This window comes from Pipra filicauda, unplaced genomic scaffold (genome assembly GCF_003945595.2).
Source record: "Pipra filicauda isolate LSUMZ 115617 unplaced genomic scaffold, ASM394559v2 scaffold471_size599564_pilon, whole genome shotgun sequence".
NCBI classification, from domain to species: Eukaryota; Metazoa; Chordata; class Aves; order Passeriformes; family Pipridae; genus Pipra; species Pipra filicauda.
Window position 1 is genome coordinate 186913 of NW_024104611.1, and position 21933 is coordinate 208845.

The 21933-nt window shown below is 45.5% G+C and overlaps 1 protein-coding gene across 1 annotated transcript in view; it reads left to right on the forward strand.

Annotated features, from left to right (window-relative positions):
- Window positions 1-9133: 9133 nt before the first annotated feature.
- Window positions 9134-21933, forward strand: part of PHF21B (PHD finger protein 21B) — a gene marked incomplete at its 5' end in the record, with an annotated part of 58580 nt that continues 45780 nt past the window's right edge. The window contains one exon of the mRNA XM_039386207.1: window positions 9134-9631. Coding sequence (XP_039242141.1) covers window positions 9134-9631 — 498 coding nt within the window. The remainder of the gene's footprint in view (window positions 9632-21933) is intronic.

Consider the following 21933-nt stretch of genomic DNA (forward strand, 5'->3'; position numbering starts at 1 on the left):
CTCTTTTGCCCTCTGAACTAACCGGGCTGTTCAGGTTCTGTGACCAAATCCTGAGTTCCACTGCATTCCTGTGCTGACATTCCCTTGCCAAAAGGAGCGGGAAGGATCCCTGGGTGCAGGGGTGGCTGTGCCTCTGGCCACTGCTGTCCTCGGCAGGTGTCCACGAGAGCCTGGGTTGGGAATGAGGTGTCCAGACGTAGGCACTCAGTTTGGGCTTTTTATTTCCCCTTCTGCTTTTTTTGCTTTCACCAAAACTGTGCTTGGGAGTGATGGAAAATTGGAAGTTTGCTCGGAGCGGTTCCATGAGTCCCATGGAAACGTGCCTGCCATAGGAAAGCAGCAATCACTCCAGAGGAACACAGTCATCCTAAAAACTCCTGCTGTTGGGATGAAACCTGCACATGTGGAATTGCTGGGGAAATGTCTACACCGGGTCTGGAGAGGAAGCAGGGATTTTTTTCCTTTCTTTGCAACTTATCCAGAATTTCTGATGGGAATGCTTCACAACTGAAGCTCTGCCTCCCCTTGGGGGAAACGCAACCATTTAACTTCTTTCTTCTTTCTGTGTATACCCAGGAACTGATGGTTTGGTCCCATGGGAAGCCTGTATCTGTTCACAGTTACGTTTGCTCATTTCAGGAGGATTCTGTGTTAGCTGGGGAAAAGAGGTGTGTGTGGGGGGGGGAGGATTTGGTTTGGTTTGTTGCACGGCCGGTCCTTCCTGCCACACCAAGGAAGATGTGCATCCCCAAATTTGATTTTAAGCCGGGGTGAAGGAGGGAGAGAAATCAAAGGAATGATTATCAGGTCGGGGCGGGGGTTGGGGCTGGTAGGAGGAATGGGGGGGAGGGAACGTGAATCAGGAGGCGGCAGCGTTGGAACTGGAGACAATAAATTAGTCTGATTTATTGTTGGTTTTTCTGATTGCATGCAGTTGCATCTTTTTTGCCTTGCTTCGTCATAGGAAGCAGTGCGTTTTTAAGCAAAAGTGAGAAGCCCCTGAGTTCACACGGACACACAGGATGCAAACTTTAATGACATTCATGAAGAGCAGAAGAAAATAGTGAGGCAGAGTAGTGAAACAAAGGGAGGCAGGACAGCGAGCAATGTGAGCTTTGATGCCGTTAGAAAGGGTCTGGATCCCGTGATTTATCTAAAGATGACAAGATGCCCCTCTAAAAATGCAAATGTCTGCCCTGCATCTTGTAGCTGTAATGAATGAGTTTCACACAATGGAAACATTCAACTTGTTCTAGGGCGCTGACTGGGGCTCCATATGCTGAGCTGCGTGTTCCTGGCCTTTAATCACTCTGCCTTTGTTTACCCCAAACTTAAATTAGAAGCGCATTAGTGTTTATGTGGTGTTCACCCGCGGGTTGGGGGTTCGGGTGTTTGTTTGTAGACAGTTGTTTTTGTTTTTCACCAGCAAATAAGCCGGATGAATGCAGCCCTCCTGAATTCATGGGACGTGGCAAATCCTGGGAACCTGCGGTTGGCAGCAGCAAAAGGATGTAGATTTTGAGCTGGTGGTGGCAAGTAGGACCCGGGCTTTGGGGCTGGGTGAGAGCCCGTGTGACACGACGGGGAGCCATTTAAACCCTCCTCTGACCTGCCGAGGGGGATGCCTGTGTGCTTTCTGCTTTATTCAGACTGAGACCAAGCCAAAGTTTTCCTCTGTGGCAAGTTTGGGTTTAAAAGAAGCATTTCAGAGCCGTGCAGACCTGCTCCAGGGCACAGTGACCCCCACCCGAGGGCTGTCCTTGCTGGGGGCTTTGGCTCGGGCTGCATCTTACTATTAGCAGTTTATTGTACATTGTTTTCCTTGGGATTAAGGGAGATCCATCCGTCAAATAAAATAGGGAACCAACTACTCTTTGCATGAAGATTTTTTTGGGAGGGGTTTATCCCCCACACAATATATTTAATTTCCTGGATGCAGATATCAGCGTGTGTGCGAGTGGGCACGCGTGTAACTCTGCTGCAAGTTTTAAAAGCTCTGTTTCTGGCAGAAAAGTGGGCTAATTAATAGGAGTAGGAGACAAAATGCCAGCTTGTAGATTTGTTTCCCCTGCAGAAATCGCCCCCCCTGTTTCACTGCTCCTTCTTGATCTGATGTAACAAGGAGAGAGAGTCAGCTGTGAATCAAGAGCCTTGTTCTCATTTCCTTGATCATTGACATGGTTTGAGAGAGAGAAAGGAGGAGGGATTATTTGTGAGGTTATTAAAAAAAACCCAACCCTAGCTCCCCCTCCTCCTCTCCTCCAAGATGCACAGGCACTTCCAGAATGTTCCATAATATCAATCTGACTTTTCTCATTAAATATCGGCCTCTTTCCCCCCTACTCCGTTTTAGTTTAAAAGTGCTGTTTACACGTCGCTAAGCAGCTAATTCCGAGCTTTGACGATAGATTGCCAGTTAGCAATGCAGTTGAAAGCATTGGGTTTTGCAGTCAGCAAGCTGTTTAATGGGCTCAGAAATTAAAGGCTAATTGCACTTGAGTGAATATGTGCATTTCTAAGCCCACTGTTACCATCGTTGGGGTATTTACCAGTTCGGAAAATTGTCACTTTACATAAATCTGCTAATTCTTCCTTGCTGCCCTGTCCTGGAGAGCAGCCACACCGAGAGTTTGACTTTAATCGTTGCCTGTCCTCGCGTTTCTGCGCCATGGTTTCGCCTGCGGGATCGTACAAGTTTGTTCACGTAACACTCAGGTTGTGTCCCACCCCCCGGGAAAGAGAATGGCACGTCGATATTCCCGCTAGGATATCCAGGAGATAAGGAACTCGACTGTCTTTGGAGGAACGCAAGGGTAGAATTGGAAGCGGAAAAAGTTTAGCTGTTGCGTGCTGCAGTGTGCTCCTGCAATATATAAAATTGCTGATGTGCAGAAGAGCTTGTGAATGCTTCTAAACCAGATTTTTAGCATCAGTAATCCTAATGGAAGCCTTTCCCGGAGAACGTGGCTGGTCAGAAAATCCAAAGCCGTTGCACTTTATAATAGAAAGACTGTTTCGATATTTCCTGGCATTTGCTTCCCTTCTAATTAATGTCGTACCCAGAAGGGGTAATCATTCAGCCATCTTTCCAGCTTAAAAAGAGTCAAAGATTAAAAAACAAACAATTACCCACTGTAATTAATTTGAGAGGGGATTTTGGGGGGTATGTCTGGGGGGACGCTGGGGTGGGGTGTTGTGCGTTGTTCCCCTCTTCTGTTCCAGGCAGTGTTTGTCATTCTTTGGCAGGAACGACTAATTTATTGTCTGACTCTCCAATCTGGATTCATACCGGGTAGCTTTCAATCCCTCCCCCGCCGCCAAAACTCTTCTGATGTGCTGTGTATTTGTTTGGGAGGGGAAAGAGAAGGGGGGGAAGGGAGAAGGTTATATGTTTCTGACCTGCTTTACTGCTTTTCAACTGCAAGTAAATTAATGCACACACTAGATTCCCCTCTGCTGTGCTGATTGGATCCTTGTGCCGATTAAATATTTCACACTGATAGAGGGATGCTGAAAGCACTCAGCTGGTAATGCAGTATGTACATCAGTGATACAATAACTGACTTTCAGGTTAAAGTCAAACAAAACCCCCAGTTTGCTGCAGTTTTGATTAGAATGAGTTTCACTTTGAATTTAAATCCTCGAGCCTGCTGCAGCGATGGCTAATTAACTGAGATCTGATAGAGGCAAAGGAGTACATTCTTACTTCTAATGACAGGCAGGCAGGAAGTTGTCAAAAAAAAAAAAAAAGGAAAGAAAAAGAAAGAGAAAGGAGAAGAAACCATCAGACAAAAGAAGCCTTAAAAAAAAATACTAATGCTGAGATTGTACTTCAGCACACGTAAACCTCCCTGCCCGTGTTCCACACTCAGCCTCCTTTGGCTGAAAGTCCGCCCCTGGAAGGGCTGTTTCCATCGAGTCCCAGATTTTCTTCAGCTTTTTTTTTTTTTTTTTTTTTTTTTTTTTTTTTTTTTAAATCCTCCTAACAAAAACTAACACCCGAGTCCCACCTAGTCGGGCAGTCGCTACCTCCTTGTTTATCAGTCGTGCTTTTTGGGGGCTTCCTGTCAGGGGGACAGGAGCAGCCGGACTGGGGAGGAGGAGGAGGAGGAAGAGGAGGAAGGCTGCCTGCCCCCGGGTACCGCACATCACCCCGCGCCGCGGTGACCTCTCCCTGGGGGTCATTACAATACTTCTGTCGAACAATTTCTCCTCCCTCCCCTCCTTTCTCCCCATCCCTGCCCCCCGCCCCGGCTTGGGCGTCGCAGGGAGAGCGCTTGCATCAAACTGACAGGTCATTTACCGAGCGATTGGCAGGGGGAGCTGCCCCAGCCTTCCTTAAAACGCTCCTCCTCCTTCTCCTCCTCCTCCTCCTCCTCGGCTGCACGTCTCGAACACCATTACATCGAATCCGGTGTTTCTGGAAACAGCGCACAGAACTTTTCCATGCGTGATCTTCGTCCTTGTTCCTACGAGAGCCTGCTTTAATGTCTCCTCGAGGGCTGTATGCAATAGGAAGCATTTTTTTATGGGAGCCCAGGGATAAAACACAGACCGTGGAGCCTTTTGCCTCCATGAACACCCACCAACCTCCTCTGGGTGCCCCTGGGTGGGTGTGTGCTCAGCTGAAGCCCTGCTCGCTTCTGTTTCAGTGTGTAAAGTCATGCGGGTTATTGGCTCATGGCTTAAGGTGGAGATCAGGCAGGTTCAGCCGTGTATATGGGAAATATGTGGATATTCATAGGACTGGATCAAAATCCTAAGACGCTGTACTGAAGTGCCACAGCCCGTCCACACTGCATTTGTTTGTTGTCACTCTCTGAATATTAAATATTGTGACAACTGGGTAAATGAGCAGAGGCCATGGCCCTCATTGCTGGAGAAGTCTGTTCAGCTGGTTTGCATGCAGGGCTTTAGATGAGTGCTGAATGTTAAATTATTAATTGACAAGCCATCATTTTGGTTTGAAAGTGGATGGCCAGTGTTCTGCAAGCTACATAAACTCTCAGGGTTATTCAAAATAAACTCTCAGGGTTATGCTAAATAAACTCTCAGGGTTATGCCAAATGTTTTCTCACAGCCATGGGGCCACTGAGGGAAAAGAACTGGTACTGCTCTGAAAACAATTGCAGTTTTTCACAACGAAACTGCTTTGTCAGGGTGTCACACTAGAAAGATTAATGGACTGAAGTCTCTATCACAGCACACAGGTGTTAAAATATAAATGTGATGGGCAGTGAATTTTAGGTCCTTTTTAAACAGGTCCCATATTTTACTGGGGAAATGTGAGGGTTTGGTGAGAGGCATGTGCCCGTTTTAAATCCCTGCCGTGGCGCAGGGCAGCCAGGAGCAACTCCCTTGCAGAGTATGGCGTGTTCCTGTTTGAGCTGGATGTGTGAAGGCAAGTTGACACCAGATCAGTAAAGGCTGGGAGATGTGCTGCAGCAGAGGGAGAATGAAGGAGCCAAACCCTCACAGCGGACGTGATGCTGTCTGTGTGGAGTCTGGCCGGAGCCTGCGTGTGTCCTCTTGCACAGCCGCCTGCAAATCCTTCCTCCCGTTGCTCTCCCCGTCTCTTCATTCCCCAAACAGAATGATTTGTGGTGTGTGAGAGCAGAAGCAGCATCTGAGTAACCAAATTTGAGGCTTTTAAACTGTTGCACGGCTGCCTCGTCCCCTGCAAACCTTCCCAGCACGGAGCTGGGTGGGAAGGAGGGGACGGGGAGGGGTTTTAACACGCACAGATGAACGGAAAGGCCACAGGTATTTTGATACATATGGAAAAAAATATTAGCTCTGCTTTGAGACGTTGAGCCCGTGCCACGGACAAGCTGGGAAGTCATAAACAAGTGGCAGCTTTCCAGCACGTTGTGGTGTGTTTGCGTGTGACCGGCATACATATTCCAAACTCGGGATTGCCTGTGGCGTCCTGCGGCGAAAATGAAAGTTGTGTTGCTATTGAAAAGGCGCCGCTTCGAAATTGGTGTATTGTGAGGGCTATTATGCCGAGGATGAGAAGCAGAGACCTGCTTTCCAGCATTTAAAGCCAATATTTTTTTTTGCCTTCTTTCCTCCCCCCACCTCTCTTTCGGCTCTCCCATTGTATCAGCACGTTTTCTGCTGCAGTGTCCAAAGCTCGCTTAGTGTCTTATTGTTCATCATTCCAAAAGTGTCAGAGAATATGTTATGCTGACTGACTCTCAAAATGCAGATTTTCTTTCTCTTTAAAAACCAAGACTATTCTTTTTAATTAATCTGGCAGAAATAGAATGCAGCAGATGCAGGTTTTGTTGAGGATTTTTTTTAATCTCTCGTATCATAATCTTTGTTTCTGCCAACACTCCTTTATCAACGTCTTCTCAGCATTATAAAGTAAAAATGGTTGTTACAAAGAAAAACCACCTCGTAGCTCATCTCTTAACTAACATAATCTGATTAAGGGGGTTATTTTTAAAGTTTTGGCAGGTACATTTTAGAAAATTAATAAATGAGGCACAGAAGAGATGCTGTTGCTGCTTTTCCCCAAACAGACAGTTTCTGTAACTCTCTTTTGGAAGCCCATCTTGAGCACCTGATCCCTTGTGTATGCTTCCATATTTAGGTTCTAAGATTTGCAGTTATTTAAATAAATTTATCATGACATTGTTCCCTCGGGAGGTCACAGACGTGGCCCGATTGGTCCTTGCGAGCCCATTCCAGGGACACAGCGTTTTCCCTGTATTTGCTTAGAAAAGCCACAAAACCTGAATTAAAATGAAAGTTTCCCATTAGGAGATGAATGTTCAGTTTTACAAGCATTATCCCAGCTTAGACTGAAAGCAGCAGTAACCCTTATTTCCTCAGCTCTCCTGGTTGCGTACACGTGAACAGGCGGCACTGTCAGACTATTAGGAAAATGTTAAATTCATCACATGCAAAGACACACAAAACTGACTCACAGTGGGAATGGGGTGGAGGGTAGTTTGAGTAGTGATTTTGTTTGTTCATACAATTTCTGCTTTTGTCTGTACAATCCCCTCCTTTGAAACAGGACAAAAAGCAATTAGTTGCTATTGCATTTTGTCAGGGAGTCATAATCTACTCCTACTTAATTTACTTGGGCTTTCCACTGAGCTACCAAGGACTGTCTGTCTTTTGGGATCAGGAAGTTTTATTTGCTTAGATGTTTTCCGTTGCTGAACTGCCTTGAGGGCAAAATAAAGCTGCACTAATGCCACTAGGATATTCCATATTAGGAATTTATGTGAAAACAGGGAGTCAGTGCAGTTCAGGGGTTAATAAGGTGCCGTGCAAGGAGGTATTTCATAAAGCAGGAGAGGTGGTGTTCAGCTCTCCCATATTCTGTCCCAATCCTGTTTGGCACCTACAGCACCACTGGGGTGTGGAATAAGTGCAAGAACACCAGTGGAAAACTGTGAAAACAGAGAAATAGAGTTTTGTGGAATTTTGTCATAAGCAACTTTTCCTGCCTACATAAAACATCCCTGAGCTTCCACCTGAGCACTTTTAAACTAACAGACAGTATTTCTGTGCTCGGAGGAAAGTTCTTTTATCTTCAAAACACTTATGACACACAGCAGTGTAGTCTAAGGAGAATATTGCCTGTGCTTCCTTGGGATGACTGTTGGGATAGCGGAGAATGAAAGGCTAAAGGCAAAAATGAACAAAGCTTAAAACAATTTATACGAAATCACAATTACTAGAGTAATGCTGGCATTAGAATCACGGAAGCACAGAATCATTCAGGTTGTAAAAGACCTCCAAAAAAAAGTCATTTCTGTCTAGGAAAACCTGAAGCAAGTATCTGTGGCAAAGCACATGCTTGCTGTTTCATATAAACACCAGAACCACAGTTCCTGGAGCAAACATATTTGTCCACTAGGGCTTTACAGCCTTTAAGTGTATAATGGGTTTAAAGGTAAGAAGGGATGTATTTTCATGGAAGTCAGTTAGTTTTGTATTACAAGGCTTGTACTTTATCCTCAGAAGAAAGATTTTGAGCTTTGATTCTGGAAAGAACTAACTATGTAGCTTTATATATACACACACATACATATATATACACTGCATTGTAAACAAGCAAAGTGGACAACAAAACTCTGGCTGACTTTAATAGGGGAGCACAGCAGTTTCCCAAGGCTGTACATTGGATATGATTGCACTGGAGCCCAGAGGCTCAGTCAGTTAAACAGAGGCAGAAATCTTTGCAGGATTAAGTACCTTAGATGTCAGGTCTTGTAAAAATGAGATGTTTAATAATTAAAGGTATCAAAAGGGGCTTGAACCGGCATTACCTCCCCCTCCCACATATAACTAACTTGCTTAAATGGCATTAATAAGAAAAGCTCCCGAGATCATTTAAAGTGCAACAACTTATAAAAGTTTTCTCTTTCCTTTCCAAAAGTGAGCATTTTATGCAGACACTGGCATTTATGAGAGGGCAACTTCGCAGTGCCTATAGAAATCTCAAATACAGGTTCCTCTGATAATAAAGTCAAAAGCAATGTGCTATTACAGATGACAGAATAGCCACTCTGTAGTAGTGTAAAAGAGGAATTGTTAATAAAAACAGAGAGCTGCGAGTTAAAACGGTGCTATGGAAAAAAGATAGCTTGGATAATAATAATAGTAATAGTAATAATAATAATAATAAGTATAAGTGTAATATAATAATTATAATAATAATAATACCATCACATTGTAAAAAAATCCACCAAAAATAGTAGAAGTTTGTGAGAGAAAGAAAAAGTTAAAGGGAAAGCAACAAACCGACTCCAAAGTCAGTCAGGGTGAGGGAACACACGAAGTCGCCAAGCGCTGGGGTGCGGCGGGCACGTGGAGCTGGTTCCCAGGCCAATGGAAGAGAAAGTGGAAAATAACGTTCTTTAAGCCTCTTATTATTAATTGAAGCTGCGGTATTATCTAGACCTATGCCAGGGTCATTTATACCAGGACTGGGGTATAAACCAAAGGAAAAAAAAAAAAACCGAAAGGGGAAAAAGAAGCAGTTTGGAAGCCCCGAGTGCCCCCGCGAGTCCCCGAGCGCCGAGGGAGCCGAGCCCAGCCCAGCCCTTCCCCTGCCGAGAGGAAAACCGTAAAACCAACCAAAGCCAAAGGGAAATAACCCCAAATATCCGTGCTGCGGGGGGCCGGGGGGCCGGGTCCGGTGCAACCCTGCGGTGACGGTGCCGCTTCTCTCTCTCTCTCTCTCTCTCTCTCTCTCAATCTCTCTCTCTCTCCCTCTCCCTTGTGTCTCTCCCGGCAGAAGCTGGCGGTGCTGGTGGGCAGCGGCTCCAGCGGCAGCGCCAAGCCCGGCGTGGTCCCGGCGCTCCTGAAGGCTCCGGGCGGCGGCGGCAGCCCCGGCGGCAGCCCCGGGCACAGCGTGCCCCTGGCCGGGCACAGCCTGCCCCTGGCCGGGCACAGCCTGCCCCTGGCCGGGCACAGCCTGCCCCTGGCCGGGCACAGCCTGCCCGTGCCCGCGCTGCCCGCCCGGGCGCCCATCGCCGTGGTCACGGCCACCCTGCACGGGGCGATGGGCGCGGAGCCCCCGCAGAGCGCGCCCGTCAACCTGCAGGGCACGGGCAGGGCGGGGGGAGCCCGCAGAGCCCCCGACATCGGCTCCGGCGCTCAGGTACGGCCGGCAGGGGCGGGGGGCCGGCAGGGAGGGAGGGATGGAGGGATGGAGGGATTGGGGCCGGGCGGGCGGGGGGCGGCGCTGCGGGAGGCGGGAGGGGGCGGCCGCTGGGCGGGGGATGTGGGGGGGCTCCGGGGCCAAGGGAGGTGCCAGCGGGGGCGGGGGGAGACCCGCACCTCCCTCCCGGTGCCCCCGGGATGCGGGGTCACGGGGAAACTTTCCCCTCCATCCCAGTTCCTTCGAGGTGCCGGGGGAGACTGGCCCTTCCATCCTAAGGCCTTCGAGGGGCAGGGGGAGACCTTCCTCTCCCTCCCAGAGCTCCCGGGATGCGAGGAGAGACTTGTCCAGACCTTCCCGTCCCTCCCAGAGTCCCCGGGATGCGGGAGACTTGTCCAGACCTTCCCCTCCCTCCCGGAGCCCCCGGGATGCGGGAGACTTGTCCAGACCTTCCTCTCCCTCCCAGAGCTGCCAGGATGCGGGGAGAGACTTGTCCAGACCTTCCCCTCCCTCCCGGAGCCCCCGGGATGCGGGAGACTTGTCCAGACCTTCCTCTCCCTCCCAGAGCCACCAGGATGCGGGGAGAGACTTGTCCAGACCCTCCCCTCCCTCCCGGAGCCCGTGGGGCTCGGCTCCCGCCCTGTGAAGGGAGGGTTTTTTCCTCCTGTGACGCTGAGCGCAGAGGAATTGGCCACCTCTTGTCGTTCTCCCCCAAGCTGCTCGCACCTTCTGTCCTTAGAAGCCCCAAGGTTTATGTGAAGAAGCGCCGGCGGGGTGCGGGGGCTCCCGGCGGTGCTGGTGCGGTGCCGGTACCTCAGGCAGAGGGGAGCTGGCAGGCTGTTGCCTCCAGGTCCAGGTGTATATGTATGTTTAATGCTTATGTTCACAGTAATCTAAATATGAAGTGAGTGCACTGACCCAGTGAAAGGAGGGGAAGGGGTGCTGTTTGTTTGCTGCACACCGCGTTTTGTGCAGTCCATTAAACAGCCACGAGAGAGAAGATTTTACTCCAGTCACGGTGTGTCAGGAGAGAGAGATGATGTTGATGAAGTTAAAATGTGAAGAAAACGGCAAAGCCTTCCCAAAACTTTGGAGAAGAGGATGTAAAGCATTATTGCTCGCATTGGCAATGTGGATTTCTTTTCTGCTTTCTGCACATAGAGGCTGTGGTAGCCTGGTTTTTTCCCCTCTGATTCCCCTTCACAAGCTCAGGATACGAGTCTCTAACAATCAGGAAAGGACACAGTATGGATAAGGGCAACAGCCAAACTGCACCCGAAGATGTTTGTAAGTCAAGGTTGTGTTGGAATACGTGAGGCTTTTTAATACCCAGGAAGTCTCTTCCTAAACCCTGGACAGGGCGTAACCATCACCTGCTGTATCCACTAACAAATGGAAAGCACATCCAAGCACTTTGGGAACCAAATTGTCCTGTCACTTTTTCTGGAGAAACAGCACTATCTTCAGCTGTTACACTGAGGTAGCCATGTGGGGAATTTGATTTTGAATCTCCATTCTGTATTCGTGCTGGGTAATTTCCTTTATTGAAGGTGTTGTTCATGCTTTATTGAAAAGATACTTGTTGCTATCCCAGTAGATACTTCTTAGAATCATGGAAAATAACTGTATAAAGGATAATCATATGAAAGATAAAAGTTTCAATATTACAATGGTCTATCATTTTGTGAAGGACTATCTTTTACTGTCACTGGCAGGAGCCATAGGAAGAAAAGAATCAAAAAAGTGAAGGAAGAAGCTTGAAATAACGTTTAATGTATTTAGGCTGAATAGTGAAGCAACAGCAACAGGTGCTGGAGAGCAGTGTGGGTTAGAACAGTTGGCTGCAAACTGGTGCTCCTGCACGTTTCTATTTTATTATTTATTTATTTTATTTTACATTTACTGATTGATTTAATCAATTAACATTTATTGTTTTCTCTATCCTGAAACAGTTCTTGCCCTGACATTGCAACTTTTCTTGCAAGGAGCAGCTTTGTTTCGAGGAGAGGCTTGTTGTTATTGGAATAGCACAGGAATGTTGACCAGCATTTGGGGTTTGCCTTGGTTTTGGTACAGGAAGAGGCCCAGCATTTTTCTTTAGAAATGTCTTCACTTTGCAAGTTTGCAGCCACTGCAGTTTTGTGATTTGGTATCTCTGATTATTTGTAATTTATGGAGGAAGCAGCTGAGCAGTGGTAAGTTTCTAAAGGAAGGAGAAGCTGAGCAATGGCAAGTTCCTAAAGCAGAGGACTACAGTGGTTTCACCTTTTGAGAACAGGCAGCAAGCTTGGATAGAAGCAATTAGAAATACTGAATTATGAAAGTGAACAAAAAGCAAGCTGACCTTTGGTCTTAAACTGCCACGAAGCTTAGTGCTGGATTGCATGTTAATCATCACTCCTCTACCCAAATTAAATTTGTTTTGCAAGGTTTCTTTTTCTGGCTCAATGGAGGAAAAATCTATTCTTGCTTCATGCTCAGTATTCTTGATTGTTCCTGGAGTGGTGATCACGAATCAATAATAGTAACTAACACCTTAGCTACTAGAACTGTAGTGTCAGGGGGAAATTTCATTGCTGATGTTTATCAATAAGCATTTCCTATTTCTTTTTTTTTTGTGTGTGTGTGTGGCATTGTTACAACTCAGTAAAGTTGTTTTTTTTTCTACTGAAATGTATGAAGTTTGTGAGATGGAGGATAATGACAGCTTTCTGCAAACTGGGTTAAAGTGGCAAGATTATGGTAGTAAATGAGATTACTGGTGTAGTGTAGGCTATTCCTCTGCATCTGCAAAGTGAGGGGAAGGGCAGGGGCATGAAATGTAATGTTATGAGTTTCTGAACAGTGGCTTCTGCTCGGAAGCATGTAGGGGATCAGGATGTGGATACAGTCATCTCAAGTGGTATCTAGCAGGAAGAATGAAATGCTAAATGCAACTCAGCAGAAAAAAATAGGGCATCAAGCACTATAATCTAAATACAGGACTTTCAAGTATAGATAGGATTAAATGTAAGTTTGGTACAAAATTTTCATTTGGGCAGCTGCGTGTCAGCACTCTCTTTTTTAGGCTGTTGTTTACCCAGCAGATTTTTAAAGTGATTTTGAAATGCTGTTGACTGTAATGGAAGCCATATCTGCATTGGAAAAAGTATCTAAGTAAATAAATACATAACAGATACTAAAGGATTGTTTAGATATCTACCACGTGATTTATTTGAAGCAGGAAACGAGATATTAAAAAGGACTGAAAGGTGTAAGCCTAGGAAATGGTGAGCTGCAGGAGCGAGTGCTGGGTCTGCACTCCTCCCTGGCAGCCTTTCAGTGCCAGTCCCGTGTGTGAGGACATGACTGATGGAGCTCCACTGCTGAGAGAGTCCATGCAGGGATGTCATGAGTACAGCTCTTGCTCCCCGCTTAGCAAAATGGAGCTCGGAGCTTCATTTGGATGATCTGGAGCAAGTTACGTTGGCAGAAGCAGAATTTTGCTGGCATAAGCTGAATTTTGCTGGCATATGCTGTATACACACTAGGAGTGCTTTGCCTTCAGAGAATTGCTGTTGCTGTTCTGTAGAGAGAATGCCCTGGAGCTCCTGGGCAGTCATAGGATATCAGCATGACTGTACCTACATCATATTTTGGTATAAAGAGATTTTAATATAAACCTCTCAAATTATGCTCTTATTGTAACAATATTTTTGTGGTATTTGCCCTTTCCTCTTCTTGCCACCATTTCCTGACTGAAAGCAGGATCTGAGGTTGCTTTGCTGAAGGACAAAGTCCCATCTGCCGTGCTGGAAAAGAAAATGCCCCTCTGCCGCCTCCTCCTTCTCTTCTAAGTAGCAAAACCGTGGGCCAGCAGGCATCCCAGAGCCTAGTTTGGGGAAAGCAGGAAGCCTTTGGGCCATTTGGAAGACAGTTGGATGGGGAGAACAGGCAGAGAGGGGGAACACAGCTGTCAGACCCCTCGGCTGCCTCCCAGGAGCTGCAGCAAAGACAAAAGCGGTGGGAGGGCACGTCTGCACCGGGCCATGGAGCACCACAACACACACACACGACTCCCTGTCCACCAGGACTCCACAGCCAGCGCAGATCCTGCCTCCTGCTCCTCTCTGGGCTTCCCTTCCCACACGTGTGTGCCCTGGGTGGGCTGCAGGGAGGTTTGGCAGGTGTCCCCTGCACGTGTGCGGGGGCTCGGCTGTGCGGGGAGGTGATTTCAAAGCAAAATACAGCACGAGGATTTATAGTGCTATAAATTCTTGGCAAGATAGTAAACTGTTCTCCACAAATGCCTCATTAACTCCACAGCTCACAGAACTACTTGTGTCCGTGTTTAAATTGAGCAGGCTACTCCATTTCTTTTTTTTTTCCCCCCAGGAAAAGGTGGCTTTTATGCGTGTAGGAGGATGCTCAGATATACTTCTTAGCTATCTGTATATTCAATTTGCTAGAAAAAAACTGCATTTCAGAAGTTTAACAACATACCCCTGCCCGCAATGGCCATTTTTCAGAATAATTTATTTGTAGAATGATTTATTACCTTTCTCTTTGCCATCCCACTTAATGTGCTCCACTCTGCTCTCTGTAAAAGTGCTTCCTCCATAATTGGAAATCCACCTGCGTGTATGACTAAGTCTTTTTGGCTTTTATTTATTATTTGTGTTGCAGCAGTACTTAGAGGTTTTATTTATAGATATATTTACCTGTATTGGTTATGTGGCTATATATAGCTTTTATTCCTATGATCCATGTTACAGCAGTGACAGAATACATGGCAGTAGTTAATTTAGCCTTGCAATATGGAGTTATTATGACTAAGGGGCTATTATTCCACATTTTACTGTTGGAAAACTGAGAAATAAAGGATCCATTTGTGCGGGTCCTTGATGGTTCAGCACGGGAAGCTCACGAGGGTTGCCCTAGGCAGGATCCCTGCATTGGCAGCCACACCACTGGCCTTTTTGGTGATTGTGACAATGGCTCAGATGTGTCCATCCTGTACGTGGCATCCTTAGGGATAAGATCTGTCCCCCAGGTCCTTGGAGCTACAGCCCTTTTCGCCTTTTCCGTAGCTCTTTGCCCATCTGCCTCCTTCAGCATCCATGCAGATCCCAGCGTGCCGAGGTGCAGGTGGAAATGGTCACCAGTGAGCTCAAGGAAGGACAAAGGAAAGATCCAGAGGCTCCACATAGCTCTAGGGGAGGGGAAAAACAAAGACCTTGTGCTGAGGGTTACGAGTGCCGTGGTCATTCTGGCCATCTGTGAAGCACCAGCTCCTTGGCACCAGGAGCGTACCAGGCTGGCTGGAATTGCCAAAAAAACTGCTGTGTTTCTGAGCCCATGACTTCAGCTCTTACCATCACACCAGTTGTATTTTTCCCCTGTTGACTTGGCCCAAATTGTGCTGTTTTTTACAGTCTCCTCAAACGTGAAACAGGGGCTGGGATTCCTGCTGGGGCCAAATGAGCTCTGTGAGCTTTCTCCTCCTGCCACTTTGTGAAGGTGTGGTAACTGTTCTGTGAGAAATCACAGCACAGGAGAGAACTCCACAGGAAGTTTTTTAAAGATTATTTTAGTTTTGGACCTGAAAGGATTCTATGTTACATATTCAGTCTCTTCTAACATCCTTTGATAGCTTTAAGGCAAGTTATCTTCAGGAGATATTTGTAAATGTAGAATGGGAGAGGTGACTCGGCCAAATGAAATTAATAATCATAATCATCATCATCATAATAATAAAGAAAAGCACCCCAAGGATTCACAACCCTACACACCATCCAGTGATCTTTTCCTGTCACAGGGTCTTAAGTTTTAACTCCACCATGAGAATGTTGTAAAGAGCCATGGTAATTTTAGGAAATGGATTATAGAACATGTGTGACAGATTTGACTTGTATTTGCACCCTCTTAGTTACAGGTTTATTGAAGGAGGTTGATGAATTTACTCCATATTTAAATATGGGTAGCTAAGAGCAGGATTTGGCCTTACTACTCTGATATACACTGCGTAAAAGCACTTTAAAATTTGTATTTCTTGCTAAATAGCATAAAATTACATCCTTTCAGGTTAATTAAACCGTTTTGCAATGCTGGTTGCTGTTGATGGGATATTTAAATGTCAGATTCAGAATAAGCACTTATGCTTCCTGATTATAAATGGCTTCCTTTTAAACACCCCAGTCATACGTATGTGGTCAATACATCTACAGCATGTGGGTTTCTGCTCTGCTCCATCTGCATTTCCATTTGGGCCACAATAGGGTCAGGCACCCACTGGTGTCAAAGGCTGAATGAAGAATCTCAGGAACTGAATAAGACCTGATTAGGCCCAACGTGGGATTCCTTACACAGCCAAAAATTCCCGGTGAAGGCAGCGGAGTGTTCAGCAGGAAAGGACAAGCAGAAGTGGGCTCACACTGGCTGTTGTAAGGATCCAGGAGCAGCCTTTCCAAATTTGTTTCTGTGGGAGCTGATGAACAAACACCCCACTGGCAGAAGATTAATGACCAGGGAACAACAGCAAGTCCAGGTTTTGGAGACAAGACCATGGTTCTGTCCCCTTTCTGTAACCTTTCTGTCACTAAGCATCCCCCCTGCACCTTCATGTGAAGTGGGATGTAGGTATGGATGTGCTCCTTCAGTGTTTGTGGAATGGATTTTCCTCCCGTGAGTGTCTGGGAAGTGTCTCTACCGAGGAACACGAGCAGAAGGAGATTAACTGAAAGCTACTTTTGTTTTGTCAATGATTCCTGATCCTGCTGGAGAATGATGGAGCTCTCAGCACATTTGTGTGTCTAGTCCTTATAGCCAGAATTAATTCATTGGCCTGTGTACAGAGAACCAAACAAAGAGACCAAGTTAAATGCTGTGCTCCAGTTTCATCCTTTTCTTGGGACCAGTTTTAACTGCCTAATAAGGAAAGTCTTAAAAGTTAGGAATATAAAGATTTAGAAGCTTGAGCAGCAGGTGAGGAAGGTGATTCTGCCCCTCTGCCCCTCAGGTGAGACCCCCCTGCAGAGCTGCTCCAGCCCTGGGGAACAGCACAGCAAGGACATGGAGCTGCTGGAGAGAGTCCAGAGCAGGCACCAAGATGGTCAGAGGGCTGGAGCAGCTCTGCTGGGAGCAAAGGCTGGAGAGTTGGGATTGTTCAGCCTGGAAAAGAGAAGCTTCAGGGTGACCTGATTGTGGCTTTTCAGTGCCTGAAGGGAGCCCACAAGGAAGATGGAGAGGAACTATTTCCAAGGGTGTGGAGTGACAGGACAGGGGAGGAGGGCTTCAAACTGACAGAGATGGTTAGATGGGATATTAGGAATAAATTCTTCCCTGTGAGGGTGGGGAGGCCCTGGCACAGGTTGCCCAGAGAAGCTGTGGCTGCCTCTGGATCCCTGGAAGTGTCCAAGGCCAGGTTGGACGGGGCTTGGAGCAACCTGGGGTAGTGGAAGGTGTCCCTGCCCAGGGCAGGGGTTGGACTGGGTGGGCTTTAAGGTCCCTCCCAACCCAAACCATTCTGGGATTTTATGAATGTATAGGCAGTCCCCTTATGGACGTTTCTGTGATATTTTCATACATACTTAGGTATCATCCATGTAAACAAAGTTCTGATCCCTGGTGCTAATGCTGAGAGTTTACAGCACATTATTGTTTTGATGCTAATCAGAGTATCTCCCATGGAGAGCTTTGATTCACTTCAGAAAAGCGAGGAATGCTCCAAAAACGGTGCTACTCTGCAGCTAGTTCATTGTAATTGGAGGCTGTCTGTGCCTCACGGAAATTACCAGGCAAGCATTCTTGAAAATGTCAGAATTTTCAAGTTAGTTCTATTTAAAATGGGGGCACAAGAATGCAGGGGGACGGATAGAAAATTTGAGGGCTGTGTGATTCAAACTTGAAGTGCAGTTTGTAATAATGAAAGATGATCACTTTAGGGCTGGGGAAATCATCTCTTAGGTTTCCTAAATTACAGGATGCATAAACACATCCACTTATTCTACATGTGCTGTTACTTTAATAAAAGGCACCACTTTAGAAAATGAAAGGCTTTGGAATATTGCCAAATGTCTTAGTTCTATTTATTGTCAAAAGGTGGGTTTTTTTCATTATCCACAGAGTTTGTGGGATAGTTGAATAATTTGATGCCAGACTGCAAACTCTGTATTTATCTTATTTCAATGTTCATCTTGCAAATACAGGCATGATAAGATTTCCTGTTGCTGTTCTGACTGTACCAGGATTTGGCAACTGGTCTGCTACTGATCTCGTGATGTGCCTTTGTGTCTATATTTAAATTAATTGGAAAACTGTAGCAGGAAATACTGCTCTTAAATTATTTTATGTATAAATGCAGGGGGGGGCAAATGTGGGTGGGAGAGGTGGAGAGAGAGACTAAATGCTGTAAACACAGAGTGCTGCTGAATACGCAAGTAGTAAATAGAAATATCTTAGAAGTCATTCCTGACAGTAATAAAAGCAGCAATTTGATTTCATCTGTGGGTAATAAACTGGTTTCACATTGCAATAAAAGTGGTGCTTATGTTATATTAATATTTATTAGCACTTATTGATGTTAGGGTTTAGTTGTTCTCTTTTCCTCACATCACAGCCATTTTATAAAAACTCAAGTTAAATTGCTACACAATAAGCAATTAAAATTGTTTGTGCAGGTGAGAGAGAGAGAGAAGAAAATAATCTGCCTGTGGAGATATTCCTGTAGGGAAGGGCAGCCCCTCCCTGCTTAGAGAGCTGTGCTCCAAGTGATGGAGTTCTGTCTCCCCCAGTGAAAGATCTGGCTCTCTGAGAGCACATCTGAGCCCCCGAGCTCGGCTGTGTTCAGATCAGGGTTTTTTCCTGGGTGTCCTGTTGTCTGAGGGGGTGTTTGTGTGCCCCCTGCCCTGCCCTGGGCAGTGTGGGCACCGTGTGCTCTGTGCAGTGGCCTGGCTGTGTGACGTGGGGGGGGCTGCAAACTCACACAGTAAAGTGAGTCAGAAAGTGCTCTGATCCAAATTTAACCAAATTTGTTCAGCTCCAAATTTAGAGAATAGCTGAATGGCAAGACAGAGATATTTCAATTCCCATCAGTGACAGGGACAGTGTGTTGGCGGGTGCCTGTTAGCAGCTCTAGCGTGTTTTTGATACTCATATATGTGTGTATGGGTGGGAAACAACTAGTTCCTTTTATTTATCATGAGCCTGTTTCTTCTTTGACTGCCTTTAAATTGGGCTTGATGTTCCTTCAGAGCAGATAATTCTCGTGCAGAAGGTGCTCTGTAGTCTGGAGTCACGTTTTTGGCCTCTCAGTAGAAAGACTTGCATTGGACTTGGATTTTTATCATTATGAAAACTGAAATATAGACTCTTTTAAAATAAGGCAGGTACCAGGCAAGGTAAGACAAAGCAAAATTCTTTTTGTTCATCTTACAGTCAGGCTTCAATATCAGTAATTTCAGAAAACAGGTTCGAGTTTATCCTTCACTTGAGCATAACCCTGAGTGTAACATGTGTATAATTCACATGCCTTCAGCAGGATTAATCATGTGCTTGTAACTGAGTTTGTATTTACCTGCTTTTCTCTGCTGGGGTCTTAATCTTTTTGATTGTTCTGATTCTTTGGCCAAATATTGTCCTTGGAGATTTGACCAGTGAAAGCAAGAACATGATCCCAGTGCCTTTGTACAAGATGTTTCATTAATGGGTACAACTGTTTGTTTGGGATTTTTTGCTCAGTGAGATCTTTATTATAGACCTCTGCTTAGCCTGTTTCTCTTTGGTTTTATTAAGCCCCCGTTTCAGTGACTGTGTCATCAGATTGGCACGTGCAGTGATGGATTGTGATGTTACAAACAATTGGATTGTTGCATTCCTCACTGAATCAAACAGTGAGAGTGGCTGGGTGGGAGGGAAGTTCATTTTTATCTACAAGATCACTGAACTAGCAGTGATTGAATAGGTAATACCACGACTGCATGACAGCTTTGATAGGATTTAAGCAACATCGTGTTTCCTGTGTTTTGCTGAACTGGTAATGATTATTTAAGGGTCTTGCCTTAAATGTTTGCTGTCCTTATGGGTGTAAAATAAATCCACAAGTCAGCCTTGTTTAATTTACTGTAATATTCCTTTCTCTTTGAAGAATCAGTACACTAAGATATTTTTAAAAAGCAGATAGTTTAGCATAATAGTAATGATGATATTGTAGGAATTTGGCAGGGATACTACAGGGTATGATTTTAGAATGATAATGGTAATTAGATGGTAATTAGTTAACATTTGCTTTAATAAAACCCCACCACTGTATTTGCTGATTTCACAATGTTTTCTTCAGAGTGAAACATTACTGCATTCATTCCCCCTGCACTTGTCTGTTCAAAATACAAACCAATAATCTATATTCTATATACTTGTGCCACTTTCTAACCTTTCTTGTTATATGGAAAATTAGACACTGCACTTGTTGGTGCTGCTGGAAAAGTCCAGCCTCCCTAATAAGTATGAGAGGATAAAAAGCTTCAGGTTTCTGCCCTATCTGTGTTCTTAAGTGGGCTTTAGAGCCAGAGGGAGTGGCTTTGAACCATCACAATGATGGCTCAGAGTGTTTACACTTTGTTCTCAAGTCTTGAGGCATATGAGCTCAAACTCTAATTCCTCTGTCCAGAGTCCAGAAATTGGGTTTGAATTTAGAAGTTCTTACATTGCACAGAACCAGAATTAAACTATACCATGATACACACACTGCCTTAATGACAAAGTCTTAATAACAAAGGGTTACTCAGCAAATTCTCTGAGCAATTTCACATGTGTGAATTTGGAATATCTCCACTGAAGTCAGGTCTAGTGAAGCTTGATTCATATAAGCAACTAATCTACAAGATACATCACTATAAGATGCATCATTTTCATTGTCATTTTTCTAATAACAATACAATGGACTTGGTAAGGAATTAGTTGTTGTTGTTGTTGTTATTATTATTATTATTGATGCATTTTCTTTGAAAAGGAACTTTTAACCTATAAAAAACCCCACCGTCTTTTTTATGTGTTCATCCTAATTTTTATGATATTTATGATGATTCCATGATTGTCCAATTAAAAAAAAAAAAAAAAAGAAGAAAATTATACATCTTTCCCCTTTTAGCTTTGGGAATGGCTGGGTTGAAGTTCTGATCTCTACAGTGTTATCCATAACATGGACTTTCACTGAGCTAAGACTCATAAATGCTCATGATTCTGCCTCGATGGAGACATCATGGTAGCACTGTCTAATTTGCATGCTGAAAACACAACATATTTTCTCTCTCTGTCTTTTATTTCTGGCAAAAGAGATTTAGACAAGGTCTTTGGAAGTACTTCAGTGTGGAAGTGCACTGGCTGCCCAGAGTTCAGAACTTAGATCCCAAACTCTGCTCTCAAGCCTGGGCCCAGGTGAAATCCAGGAATGCCTCCCTTTCTGCCAGTCATATTCCCAAAAAATGTTTGCACTGGGGCACTGTAGGAGCTGCTGCCACATTAACAGGGTTGGACAGGGGGGTGGCCAAAACTTTGGAATGGTTGGTTCTCTTTTCCCCCCCGGATGTTCTGTAACCACTGGGCCACCAGACCATGGTCCTTCTTCTCTCACTGACTAATTTAGCAGAAAAGCTTGGGAGAGTCTCTCTCCCAAGTTAGATAGCTTACAGAGCCATGTGTGAGTGTAGCATCTGAAACACTCCTTCCCTCAAGTGGATGATTGGACTCCCAAGAGTGGTTGAAGGGAAAGGTGGGAAGGGGAAAGAAAAGCAAGCCCGGGTTCCGTGGAGCGTGTTTGGAATGGAACTGGTTGAACGCGGGTTGGTCTCCAGGAGGGGGCTCGGGGAGGTGAATCCCAGTGGGAATGAGGCAGGTCTCCTCTTTCAGAGCCAAATACCAACGGCTGGAGCCAGTAATGCAGCTGACACCTCAGGGGTGATGTTTCCAGACGTGTCCCAGAAGCAAAACTCCAGGTGTGCGGCGAATATTGATAGTTCAGTTTGAAGCACGTGAGGATTTCCCTGTCTTTGAGGCCTGGCAGCAGCAAGGGGGGGGGGGGTTCAGGAGGGGATTTTGAAGTCTTTAGCTGGAGCCACATGTGACACAGACACAGTAGAGCTTTGTCTGAAACTCAGCCTTCTAGGACCTTGGAAGATGTCCCCGTGTCCAGGTTTATCTGGGACTAGCAGGATGAAACATCCTAAGTAGGAGCCAGAAAAAGCCCTAGGGGTAGATAGGAAACCAGAGTTGTGGTTTGACTCTTTTCTTCTTTTGTTTTGATTTCTGCACTCTAGAAACTGATATAA